At 40.9% G+C, this 20,857-nt stretch overlaps 1 protein-coding gene across 1 annotated transcript; it reads right to left on the bottom strand.

Moving 5' to 3' along the window:
• Positions 1 to 276: 276 nt before the first annotated feature.
• On the bottom strand, positions 277 to 17,184 carry LOC114550739 (histone-arginine methyltransferase CARM1). Its single transcript, XM_028571536.1, has 13 exons — positions 16,853 to 17,184; positions 16,203 to 16,293; positions 15,016 to 15,138; positions 14,778 to 14,935; positions 14,067 to 14,171; positions 11,238 to 11,348; positions 9,069 to 9,246; positions 8,260 to 8,350; positions 4,363 to 4,444; positions 2,327 to 2,412; positions 1,224 to 1,313; positions 810 to 947; positions 277 to 370 (listed from the first exon to the last, which is right to left on the bottom strand). Exons 1-13 carry the CDS (start codon positions 16,964 to 16,966, stop codon positions 277 to 279), a joined length of 1,461 nt encoding a protein of 486 aa, XP_028427337.1. The 5' UTR covers positions 16,967 to 17,184.
• Between the last annotated feature and the right edge of the window lie 3,673 nt (positions 17,185 to 20,857).

Raw genomic sequence — 20,857 nt, 5'->3', positions numbered from 1 at the left:
AAAAGTTCATATAGCTGCTGTAAATGGAGAATGAATCCCCAAAGTTTACAACGTTTGGCTCCGCCTCTTACGACAATGGCCTTGACACGAAGCCGGCTTACTGAGGATTACTTACTGAAGATTACTGAACGATGAGTGCCGGAGTTCAACCTAAAAGCATCTGGTTCTGTTGTTGAATTATCAGAGAGGGAAATAAAGGGGTTACCTGAAGAAAGGGTTCTTGAGGTCCAGGACGTTTCCAGATCTGAAGCATTATCAGAGAGGGAAATAAAGGGGTTACCTGAAGAAAGGGTTCTTGAGGTCCAGGACGTTTCCAGATCTGAAGCCTGATTGGTCGACTGTGGCGGTGATGTGAACGTCATAGCTCTGGCTGGAACGTGGGAAAAGATTATTATTCTAACGGACAACGGACGATCTAAACAAGGATTTCCGAGGCAGGGCCGAGCTTCTGGGGCTCCAGCCCCAAAAGTTTTCTCCGCTGGAAAAAGTGGCAAAAGCAGCGATAAAACGAAAAGTGAAAAAGAAAACTGTTGAATAACAAACAAACGTTGACAAGTGCGGAAAAAGTGTCAAAAGCATCAGAAAACTGCCAAAAAATCTCATATATGTCAGAAAAAGCGACAATGATTACAACCTATGGTCCCGTCTCTAGAGATTATAGCGTCTGGCCCCCAATGATTCCAACGTTTGGCCCCGCCCCCAATGGTTACAATGTCTGGCCCCGCCCCCAATGATTACAGCGTCTGGCCCCGCCCCTGGTTTAAAGGGAAACATGTCAGAGAGCAGGCTGGCTGGCGGCGCCGGTCTACCTGCTGTTGGCGTCCATCAGGACAGTCCCAGACAGCGTCTGTCCCAGCTTGGCGAAAAGCGGCGTCTGCAGCAAACATCTGACCTGATACCAGCGGGTCAGAGGCTCTGTGGGTGCCGTGGACAGCCACACTGTCGACCTGCACAGACAGGTAAAAAAATCTGATGGCATGTTCGTTGGTATAAGATCTTTCCTTCCCTGTAGGTAAGAAACATGGATGTAAATGTAAAAATTCTATAAAAACGTCCTCCATTTCTGTCAAAAATGTCAGAAAAAGCGCCAAAACATTAGAGAAATGTGCAAAATGTCTACAACAAAAAAAGCATAGACAAAATGGCCAGAAATGTCAAAAAAACGCCATGGATCGATCAAAGCAACACAATATTTCAAACTAGAACAGCTGTGCATTTCTTACTTGGATCCCAAATAGGCCACGTCGAACCAGAAGGCGAGTCCGTGGACCAGACCGGGCTGCAGCAGGGAAAACACAAAGGGGATCTCTATTCTGGAAGAATCAAACACAAGTCTCAGGAAGCTTTTCTGCATTTGAATCATTATTTTAACTAGTACTCGAAATGAAGCAATAGCAAGGATCTCACTATCACTAGCCTCAGTCATAAATGTGAAAAAGCGACAAAAATGTCAAAATAAAGAAAAAAACATTTTTGTGTTTTTGAAAAAACATTCAAAAAGGGGACAAATTACGGACAAACAACAAAAGCATTGTGAAAAAGCGACAAAAACGTTGAAAAAAAGCAACAAAAACGTTAAAGCATAAAAAATGTTGAAAAAGCGACAACGATGAAAAAAGTGACGACAAAAACATTGAAAAAGTAAAAAAGGTTAAATAATATCCAGCTACAAAAAAAGTCGGAATTTAGAACGTACGGAGACCAGGGTTTCTACAGCTTTCACCAAGTCAAATTTAAGAATTTTTCAAGACCTTTTTAAGACCTTTATGAATCAATCAAACAACATCAAAAACAAAGTCTGATGTCCGGAAACATTGATTTCCTCATTGACGTTATAGGACAGGTGTCTAGATTGGCTGTAATACAAGTTGCATTTTGGTCTCATTTTTTGTCATAATACAGCAAATTCTACTAGTGACAGAAAGAACTACAACACCACGGAATGAAAAAGAGGTAGCGTTACACTGACGTAAGAAAATTAAGACCTGTTAAATAATTTAAGATCTAGAAGACAACCCTTCAGTGAATTTAAGACATTTTAAGGTCTTAAATTTTGAAATTTTTGACTTTATCATTCTTTTTAAGATCTCGTGGAAATCCTGAGAGAGTCGTTTTTAAGCATATGATACGTGTCGTCTCACTGGTGTAAACTGGGAGGTCTATACTGCACTGCAAGGAGACAAAAGTTCAACTTGTCTCGTTAATCTTTGGTCTGAACTGGGCTTAAGACTGATTCACATTCATGTCCATACTGGCAGCAACAGTGACAAAGACGAACTTTGAAATAAGCCTGAAAAGTCAAATATCTGGTGATTATGCATCTCACCGCTGTAAATCTTCTTCTTTAGCCTCCATGAAGTTGATGCAGTGCTTCACAGACCTGGCCATCAGGATCTGCACGTCGAATGTGTCCTGAAAAACAAAAACAATCTTTTTTATAAAATTAAATTAAAATGGAATCCATATATAAACTTAGCACAAAAAGTAAGGAAATTTGTGTTTGTTAGATTATTTCTCTTTGGTAACAATGCTTTTTGGTAATAAATCTTATACTGTTGGAAAGCCTGTTCAGTTCCCTTTCAAATGGTGCCCCATAAGGAACATGCCTTTGTGGGAGGAGCAGCAGCGCACAGTATGTGGGTTGCACCCATTAAAAATTTGCTTCTCTGCCATTGCCAAACAAGTTATTTTGCTGTTGCTATTGACACTTGTCACTTGACACAGGAACGTTATGTTCAGTGATGAGTCCAGATTCTGCCTACGGCAGTTGGATCGTAGGGTCAAAGTGTGGAGAAGACACGGAGAACGCGATGCTGATTGCTGCACCGATAGAGTAACACCCTTTGGTGGAGGCAGTGTGATGGTGTGGGGCGGCATCTCCCTCACTGGAAAAACGAGGCTTGTCATCATTGGAGGCAATCTCAATGCAGAGAGATATAGAGATGAGATTCTGCAACCAGTGGCAATCCCATATTTCCACAGTCTGGGACCAAACTCTATTCTCCAAAATGACGACGCTCGCCTCCACAGGGCGGGGTTTATCAGAGACTACCTCCAGAATGTGGGAGTGGAGAGGATAGAATGGCCTGCCAGCAGTCCTGACCTTACCCCCATTGAACACTTGTGGGATCAGCTTGGGCGTGCTGTTCGTGCCAGAGTGACCAGCACAACCACGTTGGCTGACTTGCGACAAATGCTGGTTGAAGAATGGGATGCCATCCCACAGCAGTGTGTGACCAGGCTGGTGACCAGCATGAGGAGGAGGTGCCAGGCTGTTGTGGCTGTGTATGGTTCTTCCACACGCTACTGAGGCTCCTGTTTGTGAAATGAATAAATTGTTAAATTGCCAATATGTCTTGTTTCTTCAAACTTCAGTCATCCAATCCACCAAACACCAAACGAGTCAATGGCAGAATAAGCTGTTTGGCATTGGCAGAGAAGATTTGGCAAATTTTTCATGGGTGCAACCCACATATTCAGAACTGCTGGTCATCCCACAAATGAATTTGAAAGGGAACTACACAGGCTTTCCAACGGTATAAGATTTATTGCCAAAAAGCATTGTTACCACAGAGAAATAATCTACCAAACACAAATTTCCTTAATTTTTTGTGCTAAGTTTATATACATTGTCTTTTGAAACTTTGAGATCTCCACTAGGACGTGATGTCATTTTATTGACATTGACAGCATCCTGTCCAGCTGCATCACTGTGTGGTACGGGAGCTGCACCGCCTCCAACCGGGAGGCCCTGCAGCGCATAGTGAAGGCTGCTGATCACTGGTATCCCACTCCCCTCACTCCTGGACATTTGCAAAACCCGCCTCACCTTCAAAGCAACAAGCATTGTGGGTGACCTCAGCCACCCCTCACACAGCCTCTTCCGCCTCTTGCCATCTGGGAGACGGTACCGGAGCATCCAAGCCTGTTCCACCAGACTGGCGAACAGTTTAACCCCCACCCCCCAGCAGGATCAGCACTGGCCACTTTATAATAAAGACATTCAGGAACTCTTTCAATATCTTTATCTTTAGTTTTCTGTACTGTTTGATTTTGCCTTACATTTGCACTATTTAGAATGTATTGCTGTATGTACATATTACTTATCTTTTTAATTGTCTATGTAACTTATCTTTCTTTATCTTCTTTGTATATCTTTCTTATCTTTTTTATATTATACTTGTTGTATGTGTCCTTATTGCACCGTGGGTTGGAGAGAAATGTATTTTCAATTGCTCTGAATGTATGGCACATATTGCAGAATTGACAATAAAGTTGACTTGACAAAAAAAAAATGAAAGAAACACCCATTTTTCACAACATAAAGTCAAACAAAGTGAAGGGTGTTTTGCTTGAACGTACCACTATGGGCTGCCTGAAGAACTCGTCCACTGCAGCGCTGTGAAGAGCACTCAGGTTCACTCCGTAGAGTTTTCTCTGCTGCCTGGAGAACCAACAGGGATCACATTAGTTTGGGTCTGTTATTTTAGTCTCTTTCTGTTGCTTTTTTCAAACACACACACACACACACACACAGTCTTGTATAAAGTAGTTGAAAGCAATACTTGAGTAAAAGTACAAGTATCTTACCAGGAAATAACTTTGGGAGAAGTTCAAGTCTCCTTTTAGAACATTACTTGAGTAAAAGTCTTAAAGCATCTGAAAATTTACTGTACTTAAGTATCAAAGGTAATTTTCTGATATTAAATGTACTTAAGTATTAAGTAAAAGTAAAAAAAAAAAACTTTTCTCAAATTCTAAGAATTCTTTATAAAAGTATTTGTACTTTTTTACATAACAACACTGCAAACACACACCAATTTCCACTGGGCACAGTCCCTTTGGAGTGGACTTTGGGCTTTTTCACTTTGTAAACCTATAACATGCACAAAAAAGATATATAACACAGGTTGTCAGGTTGCTCAAATAAGTCCCTTAAGACTCTCCAGCTGATGCAGAATGCTGCAGCGCGTGTTCTCACAAGAACTAAGAAAAGAGATCATATTTCTCCTGTATTAGCTTCTCTGCATTGGCTTCCTGTGAAATCCAGGATTGAATTTAAAATCCTTCTCCTGACCTACAAAGCTCTAAATGGTCAAGCACCATCCTATCTAGAAGAGCTCCTAATACCTTATTGTCCCACTAGAGCACTGCGCTCCCAGAATGCAGAGTTACTGGTGGTACCTAGAGTCTCTAAAAGTAGAATGGGAGCCAGAGCCTTCAGTTATCAGGCTCCTCTCCTATGTAACCAGCTCCCAGTCTGTGTTCGGGGGGCAGAAACTGTCACTGCATTTAAGAATGAACTTAAAACTCTCCTATTTGATAAAGCTTATAGTTAGGGAGTGAGGACTTGCAGCGTCCGCCTAACCAGGCCCACATGCTTCTCTTCATAGTCTTTAGATTAATAATATAACAAAAGTAGAGGGAGGCAGGCCAGCACAGCCCAATCCGGCAGGGGAGAGTTCCAAGCCCAAACAGGCCACCTCTCCTTATGTCCTGTCTCTCTTAGTTACGCTGTTATAGCTCTAGACTGCCGGGGGACTCCCTTCCTTCCTTTGACACACTGAGCTGCTCTCTCCTCTCCCTTTCTATTACCATTTGTGTGCATCCCGTCCCAGAAATGCTTGTTACTAATCCTAGCTTCTGGGGAGTTTACTCCCCGGAGTCCTTATGTTTTTTCACCCAGCATATTTCCTTGGAGAACGTTGGCACCAAGATTTTGGTTCCAGCAGTCGCCGTGGTCCTGCTGCACTCCCTGCTAAGCTCTGCAGTGCCCTGCAATGTCATGCTGCTTCCTGCTGAACCCTGCTGCTTCCTGCTACGTCCATCCATGCTCTGCTGGGCCACGCTACATCCTGTAATGCCCCGCAGCGCACTGATATGACATGAACTACTACGACTACCATTTGAAGTCACTGTTCCATTATTAATTTGACTATTATCGCCACTGTTAATCATATCCCCAACCGGCCCGTCAGACACCGCCTACCAAGAGCCTGGGTCTGTCCGAGGTTTCTTCCCAAGAGGGAGTTTTTCCTCGCCACTGTCGCAGTGCTTGCTCTTGAGGGAATTACTGTAATTGCTGGAATTGTTGGGGCTTTGTAAATTATAGAGTGTGGTCCAGACCTACTTTATCTGTAAAGTGTCTCGAGATAACTCTTGTTATGATTTGATACTACAAATAAAATTGAATTGGTAGAAATTTTGTCAAGTTGATCAATACCTTGTACTCTACCTCTTATAGATAGAAAAGTTTAACACTGGTAACCACTTTTGCTATATTTCTTTGACTCAAATATATGCTCTACACTCTAAGAATTATCTGTGTATTGACAGTTGTATTTCTGTTTATTTACATTTCGGATAGCATACGGGACCTTTATCCGTGCTCCCAATGCCATTATTGTAAATTATTAACCAGCACTTGGATTAGTGAGAGTCAGAAGTGCCAAAAAAAGAGTTTAAAGTGTAAAAAAGCCATTTGTGAACTAAACCCGGTTCTCCTTTACCATGCTTTGTGCTATCACCGTTCATATCCATACAGACGATGTGTTTATGGGTAAATTGCTTACAAGCACACACCATTGTTTTACAAGAGCATAGATTCTTCATGGATCTGGCCTCTTGTTTTTGTACCAGATTGATGCAGGTCCCATGGCATGAACATTTCACTTTATGAGTTTTTTTAACATTAACATGAGCTCCTCTAGCCTGCCTATGGTCCCCCAGTGGCTAGAAATGGCGATAGGTGTAAACCAAGCTCTGGGTATCCTGCTGTGCCTTTGAGAAAATGAAAGCTCAGATGGGCCGATCTAGAATCTTCTCCTTATGAGGTCATAAGGGGGAAAGTTACCTCCCCTTTCTCTGCCTTGCCCGCCAAGAGAATTTGGCCCGCCCATGAGAAAGAGAGAGACATCATGGCTTGCAAACGAGGAAAGTGGCAGTTGGTCGAGGCCACACAACCACCCTCCACCTTGCCCCCCCCTCTCCTCCTCAATAGCATTTAAAGCTACAGGCACAGAAATGGCACATCCTAAAGAAAGCTCATTGTGGGACTGGCTCTAGTGGCTGTAATTCTGCACCAAGACTGAATTTCGGGAAAGAGACTTCAGATACAGTATTAGGGGACCATTAAGGTCTATATAAAAGAGACTTCAGATACAGTATTAGGGGACCACTAAGGTCTATATAAAAGAGACTTCAGATACAGTATTAGGAAACCACTAAGGTCTATATAAAAGAGACTTCAGATACAGTATTAGGAGACCACTAAGGTCTATATAAAAGAGACTTCAGATCCATTATTAGGGGACCACTAAGGTCTATATATATAAAAGAGACTTCAGATACAGTATTATTAGGGGACCACTAAGGTCTATATAAAAGAGACTTCAGATACAGTATTAGGAAACCACTAAGGTCTATATAAAAGAGACTTCAGATACAGTATTAGGAGACCACTAAGGTCTATATAAAAGAGACTTCAGATCCAGTATTAGGGGACCACTAAGGTCTATATATATAAAAGAGACTTCAGATACAGTATTAGGGGACCACTAAGGTCTATATAAAAGAGACTTCAGATACAGTATTAGGAAACCACTAAGGTCTATATAAAAGAGACTTCAGATCCAGTATTAGGGGACCACTAAGGTCCAAAAAGCAGCATGTCATAGGACCTTTAATCTCACATTATTTGAATTTTATTCACACACAAAAAAATAGCGGTAAACACATTTTTACTTTAGAAAATTATTCTCTCAAGTCTTGGCGATGGGCTCCTATATTAAACAATAAGAAAGTAAGACACCTTTTTCTTACATAGTTTAGTGCTACTCTTTCTGGCAGAATTTATCATTATGATCAACTTAATTATTTCCTGGATTTTGTATTACCATGGTCCCTAAATGTATGTAGAAATGAAGGACATTGGGTTCACGTCGGAAAAACTATTCTGCGGGAGGTCCCCCAGACCCCCTGTTTTGTGTCCACCCCTATGCACGCATGCACGCACGCACGCACGCACACACACACACACACACACACACACACACACACACACACACTGCTGCTGTGAGTCAGGACTGGACCTGAATCCAAGCGTTTTACACCCAACAGGAAACATGGCTGACTGAGGTCAAGCCCTGAACATGTGTGTCTGCGTGAGCAACACAGAGTCTGGGGGGAAAGAAAGAAAGCCAGTGTGTTTGTGTCCTCATGCATGGAGTTATGCGTGCACATGCATGCGTGTGCCCAAACCAGAAACTCGCTCGTGCGTAGTGTTCGAGGTAGAGCTGCTCGTCGTTGAAGGGAGCCAGATGAAGATCTCCAAATGAAGGAAACATCAGACCTGCAGAGAGAGAGAGAGAGAGAGAGAGAGAGAGAGAGAGAGAGAGAGAGAGAGAGAGAGAGAGAGAGAGAGAGAGAGCTAAATGAACAGCGAAAGAGACAGAAAACATTAGAGTCAGAGACACAAACTAGGAGTGGAGCCAGATGTAAACATTTTGGGCTCAGCCCAATCCTAGAGTCATGCTCTCTTTACAGCAGTTATATAAACTATTTTTCAAGATATCTGACAACAGAATGCCAAAAAATCTAAGCATCATTTGGGACAAACATAGTTGTAACATTCTATTTTCTTTATGATTATTTGTGTATTTTTTCAATGTTTCTGACACTGTTTTCCCATTTCTTTTTGCATTAGCCCCGAATGTTTGTGGTTGCTTTTTAAAAAAAAAAAAAAAGTGTTTTTTAAAACCAAAACATTGTTTGTGCTGTAGAGGCCTATTTCAACGTTTATGAAATTTTTTACGCTTTTGACGTTTGTCGAACACGTTTGGTTGTTTTTTTCGACACGTCACTTGCTTTTTTCATAGTTTCTGTCGCCGTTTCCATTTTTGTGTCAACTCTAGTTGCCTTTTTCGACATTCCTGTAACTTCTTTCGACGTTTTCGTCTAATGTTAGCTACAGTAACAGGGGAAAGACAGAGAAAAAAAAGCCTGTATTTATTGCATTATTCAAACATTGGATTTGGAGGTTTTCTGACGCGTTTCTATCTTCTTCCTACCGTTGGGTTTGAGCCATTTTCTGGCTCGCAAGAAGCTCTCCATGAGCCTCTGATTGAGCAGCATGTATCCCATCGGCTCAGAGACAATAACATCCACCATGTCAGGACAGATGATCTCGTCCACTTCCCCTTCCAGGACGCTGATCCGCTCCGATAGACGGTTACTGTGGACCAGGATCTACACAGGAGACACACACATCCTGACTCAGATAACAGGAAGACAAGAGAAGGAAGACAAGAGAAGGAAGACAAGAGAAGGAAGGGTTTCTGCAGGGGCGGAGCCAGATGTTGTAAACATTGGGGGCTCAGCCAAAATCTAGAGGGGTGTCCGGGGTCATGCTCCATTTACAGCAGCTATTTAAACCATTTTTCAAGATATTTGATAACAGATTGCCTAAAAAGCTTTACAAAACTGTTACAAAACAAGATGTAAAAAAGTGACAAAAACATTGAGAAAAGCAACAAAAATGTCAGAAAAGGGGCATAAACATTGGAAAATGCATCCAAAAGGTCGAAAAAGCAAAAATTGTGAAAATAACGTCCAAAATTGTAAAAACTAACAGAAACATGCGACAAAATGTCTGAAAAAAAAGGCAACTAAATTTTCTTTTAAAAAATGACAAAAAGTTGAAAAAAGCAACACAAACGACAAGTCAAGAATGTCTAAAACAAAAGCGGCAACCATGTTAAAAACATCGTCAAATGTTGACAAATGTCTGCAAAAAAAGTTCCTTACCCTTCATAGAATGACTGAATAAGCAAACTCGGTTTTAAATGTCTGAGTCTAAAAGTCAGCAAATCTGCCAAAATCTAATCTGAGTGTCGCGTAATTGCAGTTTGTGAAACAGTTTCCCATCTTTTGGGGTTTGGCACACAACTAGGCAGGGCCAAAATTAATTGTGAACCTAAAGTGAGATGCGGGCCAGATCTGCAGCAACATCTTCAAGAGGCCGGGCACATGTGCTATATGGGTTGGAAACTGGGACTTACATTTCAGAGCACTTTCTGCTGCTGTGGAGCGGGAAATGTAACTCCATGCAGCTATATATCAGCTTGTGCTACTCTATGTCACGTATACAGAACGCCTAAGCAGCATTAAACTAGTATTTCCAAAGTCTCAGCAACAGATTTTCTTGAGTTGGATCTTTGTACAGGTCGAAAAAAGCGATGAAAATTGTCAAAAAAGGTCAAAAAACTTTACAAAGAAAAAAAACTTTACAAAAACCTTGGAAAAACACTTCAAAAAAAGCATCAAAGATGTAGTTACAAACATGTCGAAGAAAGTGAGAGTAACATCAGAAAAAGGGCCAACGACGTTGAAAGCAACAAAAATGTCATAAAAGCGGCACAAATGTCGGAATGAGGGCCAAAAAAAAGGGTCAAACGTAAACATGTTGAAGAAGGGTAAAATTAACATCAAAAACCTCATTTTGGCTCAATCTCACAGTGTTGGCAGGTTTGCTTCCTTCTCATACCCTGCTGAAGAGCAGGAAAATAAAATCCCCCATGCAGTTATATATATATATATATATATATATATATATATATATATATATATATATATATATATAGTTTATATATATAACTGCATTTCCTGCATTACTGTTTTCAGTCCTGTGAGCTTCAGCATCTCTCTGCAGCCCCTATCCTTCTGAACTCTGGGCCAGATGGTGCCGCGACCCATTAACTCCCCAGAATGCCACGCTCTGCATGTGATGTATGCACTGTGTGCTATCTGGTGCATTGTGGTCTCTCTCTCTCTTTTTCGGCTCTTTCTACGCCAGCACAAACAGAACTTTCCTCTCCAGGCTCTGCGTGTGAGCTCACAGTTTAGCTTCGTTTCAAACAAAGCTTTAGTTTCTGCACAGAAAAAGCTTTAAAAAGCTGCAGACATCAGAGCTGACATAATAAAAAGGCAAAGACGGAGGCATGAGATCGACAAAAACGCCTGAAAAAGCGACTTAAAACTCAAAAGAGTCAAAAAATGTCAAAAACGTCGAAAAAAATAACTTAAAATGTTGGGAAAAAAAAAAATAATAAGCCTTGGATAGTGCCAAAAATGTACACAAAAGCACCTAAAAGCGTATTTAAAAGCATCAAAAACAGTCAAATGCTTCCGAGCGGACACTATGGTAAAGCTGACATTATAAAGGCTTCAGATGGACTGACCTGTGTAAACTTGGCCATTGGGCTGGACTCCACCAAATACACTCTACTGGCTCCTGCCTGGACTGCAAAGAAAGACAGAACACCAGAAGCACGACACACATCCAGAACCACCTGCAGAGACACAAAGAAACCTTTTTTAAGATGAGTTTTTGGGCATTTTCAGCCTTGAAAGCCAGAAGACATGAAAGGGGCGAGAGAGGGAGGGAATGACATGCAGCAAAGGGCTGCGGGTCGGAGTCGAACCCGGGACTGCTACATCGAGGAGTAAATCTCTATATATGGCCACCCGCTCTACCAACTGAGCTATCCGGAAGACCAAAAGGGTCATTTTTTTTATCCAAAATCACCATCACCAAACCCGCAAACAGTACTTTTAGCGTGTCTGGAGCCAGCATATTTCCACATGTAAATGGGTGAATTAAGAGTTTATTTCAACCAAACCAGAGTGGTGATTGTTGGAAAAGTGGAAAGACAAACCAAGACGGCTTTTGATGAGTTTTATTTTGTTTCTGTCCACTTTGAATGAAGTGTGCTTTACAGTGATGAAATGACCAAAACACTAGGTACACTTGAAATACACACATGTACATTTCTGATAGTGTCCCGAATCCCAAAACGACCCTCCCAGCTCACAGCTGAGTTGTAAGCAACCAAGCGAAAGTCTTGCGATCTTTTCTTTCTTTTTGTTCACTTCTTTGGGCTTTTCATGCACATTCAGGAAATGTGATGTCCGAGGGATGCGATGACATCCAACCTAGACCTCCGCAGGGTTTGAAAGTTGAAGGTTGCCATTACATGGTATGGACCCATGTGACGCTAACCTTCATTTGTCATTATCTGTCCTTTTTTTATTTTGCAGGAAGCTTTGTAAAGTATAATTCAGAGTCTTATTTTGGAGTTTTGGCCATCATTTCTGAGGGTTATGTTAATATTGTAGTCTCCTAAAGCTCTTGGGGAAAACCACTCAAGAGCAACTAACTTTTATGACTCGCAAAGAAGCATTCAATTACATCTTGATTAACCACAGCGTAGTGTCACGTGGTGCCGTTCCCATCCCACCCAACAGAGATTAGGGATTACCAAATAAGGTCCTTCTTCACTCATCTATGCATGTGTGAAGATGCTATTGGATCGTTTAACCTGTGGTGGAAGAAGCAGGGCTGTAGTACTTGAGTCCGGACACGGACTCGACTTGCTTTTCGGTTATCTCGGACTCGTTTTAGACTCGTCGGTAGATGGACTCTGACTTGTCTCAGACTCGGCCACTGGACTCGCCATATATTGTAGTTGGTCTCAACCGAGTCCAGCACTATATTGAAGCGTGCTTGTTCAGAAAACAGGTATTGGTTTAATTCAAAATCCATCTTGAACAGGTATCGAGATTGGTGTCCTGGTACACGCCCGGCTGCATGACATACCTCAATCATCAGGTGTCAATCCTTGACATTTTGGCCACAGACACAATGTCAGTGAGCACTTTGTACAATGAATTCTTCAGAACAAGTAATAAGTTCAAGAAAGGGGACATTTCCATTTTATATATTTTAAGTAAAATATTTGGCCTAATTTGATCCTATAATCTGTTACCCTACACTTGCTTTTTGATTATTACAAATAATAAAGTTATCCTAAAGTAGAAGATAAACTGTCTCTCACATCACATAAATTATGAACAGGTAAAAAAGTGGTCTTGATGAGGATTCTTTTTTTTCTTGTCTCGGTATAGAGTGTCTCTAATTTGGACTCGGTCTTGTCTTGGACTTGAAACTCTTTGGACTTGGTCTTGCCTGGGTCTTGACCAGTCCTGGTCTTGGACTTGTCTTGGACACGACAAAGGTGGACATGACTACAGCCCTAAAGTAAAAGTACTGATACCACACTGTAAAAATACTCTGTTACATGTAAAAGTCCTGCATTGAAAATGTTACTTAAGTAAAAGTATGTAAGTACCATCAGGAAAATGTACTTGGTATCAAAAGCAAAAGTACTCAATGCAGAAAAATCCTCACATTGTAGAAACTGGAAACGATCAAAACAGTTCCGTCAATCAAGGAGGGTTGGGGGGGTTTCTGGCTAAAAGTGAAGCCGGAAATCTGACTAAAAAACAACCCTATGAGTCACTTACAATGTTTTTTGGGGATTTTTGTCATTATTTGCGCATTATTTTACATGTTTTTAAGGCATTTGCTCAACATTTTTGGCATTTATTCCGACTTTTTTCCAAAGTTTTATTAGATCATTTTTGGTGCTTTTTCAAAATTGACAATTTCTTTACATTATTGGTGCATTGTTTAACTTTTTTGTTTTCCAAAATTTCTTTTAACTTTTTGGCATTTTTTGACATTATTGGTGCACTTTTTTTTAAAGATTTTTTTCTGACATTTTTTTGGCATTTTTGACATTATCGATTCATTTTTTTTACGTTTTTACGTTTTCTTTCCCAAAATTCTTTGGTATTCCTTTTGGCATTTTTGGTGCTTTTCCCAACGTTTTTGGCACTCTTGTAAAAGCCGATGAAACTAAGTGAAGTTAATGGGAACGGGAAAGAACAGGGAAATTTGGCCTAAGACGAATACTTCTGGTAAGATTTCTGATTAATGCAAGTTTTTTGCTGTCACATCTTTGGGCCACTATTGGATTTGTTTTGGCCAGTAAAGGAAGAAGGAAATCTGGCAAAAGGTAAATTCTTCTGGTAAGATTTCTGACCAATGCAAGAACAGTTTTCTCTTGGATCACATTTGTCCACAGCTTTGGCTCGCTGTTGAACGCTGCCTAAACGAACAAACAAAACAAATGCAACCATTAGACATTATGTGAAGTTTGATTCACCTTGCCTCTGAAGTCTCTCTCGTTGACTAAAATGGCTCGATGGTAGGTGGCGATCCTTAGGTAGTCCTGAAGCAGGCTCTGCTGCTGCGACAGACAGCTGTGGAACTACGCAAACATACAAAATAAAAGCATTTTAACTTCTCGTTCAAGCTAATCTATTCGTCCCTGCACCTGCAAAGCAAGGGCAGAGCGTCTGGGGCTCCAGCCACAAATATTTTAAAAACATCAAAGATTCGGGGCTTTGGAGAAAACAACTTCTCCTTTGTGTCATTTCGCCATAAGTCTCTCTGACTCGACCGGCAAATCAATGGAGCAACCCTAGCTATGTTATGGAACTTAAAATAGAAACATCAGACAGTTTTTGCTTTTATTTAGATGGCAGGAGCAAAGATTTTTGTGTTCTGGTTCTAGAATGATGAATGATGAAACAGGATGTAAAAAGAAAAGAGCATCAGAAAAAGTGTCAAAACTGTCGAAATAATTAAATAAAATCACAATAACAAAAGTGCCAAAATTGAAAAAGATGTCAATAGGATGTTTTTAATCTAATATCATGTTTTGTTTTTCTAAATTGTGTTTAGATTTTAGACATTCTGTTATCAAATATCTTTAAAAAAATAATTGATTTAGCTGCGTGCAACCGGACTCGGATTAGACCCCAACCATTACACCGTCCGGCTCCACCCCTGCTGCAAAGTCAGAAAGATTGACCTGGGAGATCTGTGTGGGGACATTTTCAGCTCTGGATTCAACCACAGTGGGATGTCTCCTAGAAGGTGTTGGCTTTCCTCTCTCATCTCCTTCTGTGCAACCTTTCCCAGTCCCTTCATCCTCCCCTCTCTTCAGTAACTGCCGGAAGTTCTTCATATCTGCAGAGTCAGAAAAGACAGGACCTTTTAACTCATAATTCCCAGGATGATCAGCACATATTAATGTATTCTGTACAGACCAGTTGGAGTTTTGAACCGCAGAAGGAGACTCAGCTTGCCGACGGTAAACAGGAAGGACTGTCCTCCGACCTGGCAGCAATCCGTCTCCTTGGAAACGGCGAACTGGAAGAGTGTTCTGTTGGCTGGACACAAATCCGTTTCAGTTTTGGTATTTCCTGTTTGATTTGGTTAAATCATTCCCTGTGTGTTGCTTTTCCGTTTTCCCTGCTATGTTTTCCTATAACATTGCAAAATGACGTTTGTTATTAATACTCAAGTATAATTTGCTAATCATGTTTGTGTACATTTGAATGCAGAATTTTTAACTGAAACTGAATATTTTGAATATTATGAGCTTTAACTTCACATGGTTTGGTTGTAATCCAAACACTGAATATTGTTTCCAGTACTACATTCTCTGTTCATGCTAATCTCTAAATAAGAAAACATGGCATGTGTGTATGTGGAGACAATTTTTGGGGTATTTTTGACATAATTGGCTCATTATTCTACATATTTTAAGGCTTTTAATAAAAATTTTTAAAAAGAAAAGTTTTTTTCTGACAATTTTGGCATGTATTCTGATTTTTTTGCCGTTTTGTCTGATGTTTTTGTAGTGTTGTAGACATTTTTGGCACTTTTTCAACTTTTTTGGCATTTGTTGACCATTTTTGTAAAGTTTTTAGGCTTTTTGCAACATTTTTGATGCTTTTTTCTGACATTTTTGGCGTTTCTTGGCGTAAGGGGATGAATGTCTTTCTATAAAGAGGTCATGACTTGGGAGGAAAGATTGTGATTGTTTTGATGGAACAGGAGCTCCTTCGTTCTGATGTAAATCTGTGCAGCTGTTTTGCAAGGGTGGCCAGTGTCCCCATAATATTAAGCCTCGACCCCTCTAACTGTGGCAAATATTTTCATACATTTTTAACCCCACCGTTATTATAGATATTATTCATGCGAAGTGGTAGATAAAATGTAAGTTAACACTGAATGAGTATTCTTGTGTTTATTGTTAGATGTGTAGTGTTAGTCGTTTTGTAGAACCAAACCTATGGAGGGTTGGTGGTATGTAACACTTATGCACAACACGTATTTGGTACCCCTAAAATCACATGTGGCCACAGCCTGACCCCTCATTTGAAATGGTCTAGAACAGCCAGTGTGTGTGTCTGTGTGTGTGTGTGTGTGTGTGTGTGTGTGTCTCTACCGTCGTGCACAGTGAGCTGCTGAGCCTCTGGCCGCGTGCTGAGGATCACACGGAGCTCCTGCTCGGCCCGATGTCTGCACACACTGACCTGCTGCGGAGCACAACAACGCCGGGTTACATCGCTGACACGGAAACACGGTCACACAGACTGCTTTCTAAACCCAAGTACGGTTTTATTATACGGCACTTTTCAATTTTCAATTGATGAGCAAAAGCATGAAAAAGCGACAGACATGTTGAAAAAACTTTTCCAAACAATGTTCATGTCCACATGGACATGTCACACTAAAGAATGAAGCGAAAACAAAAATGTTAGCCTAATAATAAATTACTGCGGACAGGTAAAACAAATTTCAATCAATTAATTAAATCATATATTGTAAATATATGTCTTTTAAGCAATACATTTTAGAAATGAGGTTCCAGCTGATCGGAGGCACTACTTTAGTTCATATGTGCACTTTAACTTGGCATGCTTCGGTGTTCTCATTCCTTTTGGATTTTGAGCTTTTATGCACTCAAACTGCAGAGCTTAGTTTACATGCCATTAGAAGTGCAGAAGTTTAACTTTAAATGCATCTGATATGATAAAGAAGAGCTAAAGCAGGTTTGTTTATATTGTAAAAGGGATTTAAGTAGAGCGTGTGTACCTGGTCATGTGTGTCCATGTCCTCGTCCTCCACTGTCCGTTTCTCCTGCAGTGTGAAAACCCGGACAGAGAAACACTCCTCACTCCTCTCCTCCATTCTGCCGTGTGAAACCATCCTCGAGAAGAAAGACGAGAGGATGGAGGTGGGGGGAAAAGGGGAGGAGGGATGGAGGAAGGATTAGAGAGGGGAACACAAGTTAAACAGGGACAGAAAACTTGAAATAGACTCACTAGAACCACCTTACACCAAATGGTTGAGACGACGGGAGCGCACCCCAACTCTGGCAAGACTCTCAGGATTTCATTTCCAGATTGGACGCGACAAAAATGTTGCAACCAATCTGGGGGGAAAAATGCGAGAAAAAAAACTAAAAAACAATAAAAACATTAAAAAAAAAGCAACAAAAGGACGACAAACACGTGTAAAAGACAACACAAGGGGGCCAATGTTGTGATCTCCTCTTTATGGGCCGATAAAAAACAAAAAGACAAAAGGTTTTCGCACAGAGTGCAGCCGCAGCCCATTTATAGCCCACACAAATAGACCGCCCCACCGGGAAATCTCCCGGTACTCCCGATGGCCAATCCATGCCTGGCGCTATGCTATCCGCACGCAAAGTTGTTTAGGCATCTGTAGATGGTGAGTAGAATTTTGAAATGGATCCATGTTTAATCTGGTATATTTGGCAATGGTGAATTTGGGGCCGTTTCATGTTAAACCAGATGATCTTACTATTTAACAAAATGGTTTATCTCTGTAGGGACCCTTTTCCATAATGTAGTCAGACACTTGATAATAACAGAACAGAATAATAATCTGAGCATGTCAACATAGCACTTTCAGTGGATGGAAACAGACGAGGAACATTTGTCCTATAGGGTTACTTTGCAGCCTGGTTCATGATTCAATATTTTAATCAATTGACCGCCCTAGTCCTAATCTGTTTCACTACTCCTACAAATTTGGAGCATCATCACCAAAAAGATCTCTGGACTAAGCCAGAAGGAGTTTCTTTCAACAGTTTTGCTATAGCGGTTCTTTAAAGTTTGCTTCAATGCTATGGTCAGGGCTTACATATATATATATATATATATATATATATATATATATATATATATATATATATATATATATATATATATATATATATATATATATATATATATATATATATATATATATAAAAAAATATAACAAGCCATATCTCCTGATTGCTTTGTGTTTTTGCAACCACATTTGGTGGAAATGTGTAGACATGATGTCTGTGACATCATGGCCAAAAAGCAGCATTGTCTAACTATGAAGTAAGGAACCTCTGTTTGTTTGATTGTCTGGCACATCTCAAGAACTGTTCATTCACTCGGCAGGACCAAAGAAACCGCAGTGTCGAATTTGATGTCGAAGTTCCTCTTCCTCCTCCTCCTTCCTGTGGATGCTCATGCGTTTATATTAGTGCTGTCAGTTAAACGCGTTATTAACGGCGTCAATTTTTTTATCGCAAGATTAAAGTTCTTTTTTGGCCTAGCAAATTTTGTCGTCTTTTTCACATGCTGTTGCAACAACTGGTAACGTTAGAAAAACTACACCACCACACCGGATCTAGCTAGACCGGAAACAAAACAACAGGCACGCCACACACACTTGTTTGGGCTTGCGAGCCGGCCAAAGAGTAGCAGGCTAAGGTTACGTTTTGAGTGGATGGCGAGCGCGAGACGCCGAAATGGATGCCAATAAGATTCTGAATGGTAAGTTTACTTTTAAAAAGTTGCCAAACGGTTCCATTGACAAGACCAAAGTGATCTGTGCGTTTTGTCGTTGTGAACTGAGCTACCATCGCATCCCAGTCACATGGAGTAAATTGTCACACACACGCGCACACACACACACATAGCATTTATTTAGGACGTTACGGTAATTATTTCATCCTACGAAAGGACAAGACATAATTCAGGACCTTTGCAAACAAAATGTGGAACTTTAAACGTCATTCAACCCCCCATACACATATCTGCATCGATCTCAGATATGGCATTTCTAAAATCAAATTGACGGAAATCAGTCTAGCGATGGAGAACTTTCATCGCTGGCTAACGCTTTCCAGCAAAACTAATGTTCCTAATGCTAAATGTGGCTTTTAGCTGTACAAAAACTGGTAAACTGGCTCTCTCTACCTCCCTGTTCCTTCTTGGCCTTGGGAGCTGGCTCATCACCTACCTCAAGAGGTTTAATAAGTGAGTGATTTCTTTATTTTTGATGAACTGAACCTTCTTTGCATAAAGAATAAATACTTAAAAGACTTTGTTGACTGAAGCTTTATTTCAGATCTCACCCTATGTATTAGAAGATACAGAACCACACTGCTAATACTTGTGCTTCAAAAGTTTCTACCTTACCCAAAGGCACAACCTGGTGGGGAAAGCCATACAACACATCCAGAAACATTAGTATGGCCCAGACAGAGAACATTTAAAAGGTATGCTTGAGTCTTCTCGTGGCATGTTCTATGTCGGAGTCAAATCAAAAGCTGTAAGGCAGGGAGATTTGCTTACAATAAAGTGTGTGTAGAAGGAGGATGTTGTGGTGGAATTTACAGAAATACCATGTATTGTAGTATGATGAGACCATCGGTGTCGGCAGGTCATTTTTTCTGGCCTTCAGCGTTAGCCCCGAATGTAATTTTAAATGTAGGCAGCACAAAGATTAGGAGCGCAATACTAACGGTTTTGTTTGAAGTTCCAGTTATGTTATCTTTGTCTCCAGATATAGTTAGAAAAGTCGATCTACAGGAGGATAACTATTTGAAAAGAAATACAGAATGTCAGAACCTTACTGCATTATATATTACCTATGTTTCACTTTACATGAAGATATTTCCAGCACAAATTGATTCAGAAAAAGGTAGAAATAGGTGCATGCATACAAATTCATTAGAATGCAGGAAATTGTTTAATGCACAAATTTTATGGCAGAGGACCCCCCACAACCCCCACATCATAAGTCACCCCACAAATCTGGAAACACCTATGGCTTTGGGTTGCCGAGCCAGCTGTGATTAGGGCAAACGTTGGTGCAATCTAACTAACTTCTACAAACTGAACATACACTGGCTATTATCAAGCTGGGCAAGTAAATCATGGTTTTGCATTGCATTCAGTTTATTTAAACAGAATCGGGCTAAACCCTGAACTTCCTCAAGTCCTAGAAACGGCCCTAGATGAGACAAAGGGAAAGCTTAGACAACGTCAGGTCAGTCATAGGTCACAGGTCAGGGGACGAGAATACTCGGCCAGTCTAACCCCTATTTTCCATTGGGCAAGTCTGCACTGTGTTCTGGATGCTCCGCAGCCCCGCGAGCAAACATAGCCATTCGAGTCAATGCTTGATATTCCACCAGCCTCGCCACAACGCGTCCCAGAAGTGGCTCTCTGCTCCACTAAAGATACGTGCCAGGTCTAGTTTCACGCGAGCCATGGGCCATTCTGCCCGTAGACAGTAAAATAAATTGACCAACAGATCCCGTTGCTCTGGACGGAGACCAGTGAAGGCTATTAGAAGCGCTTTACCGGTGATGGCTGAGCGTTACTGCGCAGCTGCAAACGGAGCTTGCCGACGTAAATGTGACGTGAGCAACCTGTCTGAAAGATGTAAGTCTTCTGGTAGCTGTGCCAAGCGGAACCTCAATCATTCCCAATCTTGCAGAGACGGAGAGCGTAGGTATATGTAAGGAGATAACATAGGCACAGGCTAATTATTGCTAAATAAAATGCTTGTTAACATTAGTAATTAAACTAAACAGCTAATGTAAGTCGAAACTGCCTGCGAGCTTCTCCTGTACTGTACGGTAATTCCTCTACTATGCGACAGTAAGTCGCATAGTTATGACACAATCGTTAGCCTATTTTTACAAAAACGTCTGCTATGGAGCCATAACGTGAGATACAAGATAATAGAGCCTTTCGTACATTGTCGTGTTTCTTTAGAAATAAACAATTGACAAATAGAGTC

This window comes from Perca flavescens, chromosome 24 (genome assembly GCF_004354835.1).
Source record: "Perca flavescens isolate YP-PL-M2 chromosome 24, PFLA_1.0, whole genome shotgun sequence".
Taxonomy (NCBI): domain Eukaryota; kingdom Metazoa; phylum Chordata; class Actinopteri; order Perciformes; family Percidae; genus Perca; species Perca flavescens.
The sequence above is the reverse complement of the archived record's forward strand: the minus strand, read 5'-3'. Positions and strand labels throughout refer to the sequence as shown.

Coding starts and splice junctions, on each gene's coding strand:
- LOC114550739 (XM_028571536.1), bottom strand. CDS start 16,966: ATGGTTTCACACGGCAGAATGGAGGAGAGGAGTGAGGAGTGTTTCTCT. Junction 11,349..14,066: donor AGAGAGACTTCAGAGGCAAG/GTGAATCAAACT, acceptor GTGTCTCTGCAG/GTGGTTCTGGATGTGTGTCG. Junction 9,247..11,237: donor CAATGGCCAAGTTTACACAG/GTCAGTCCATCT, acceptor TCTCCTGTGTAG/ATCCTGGTCCACAGTAACCG.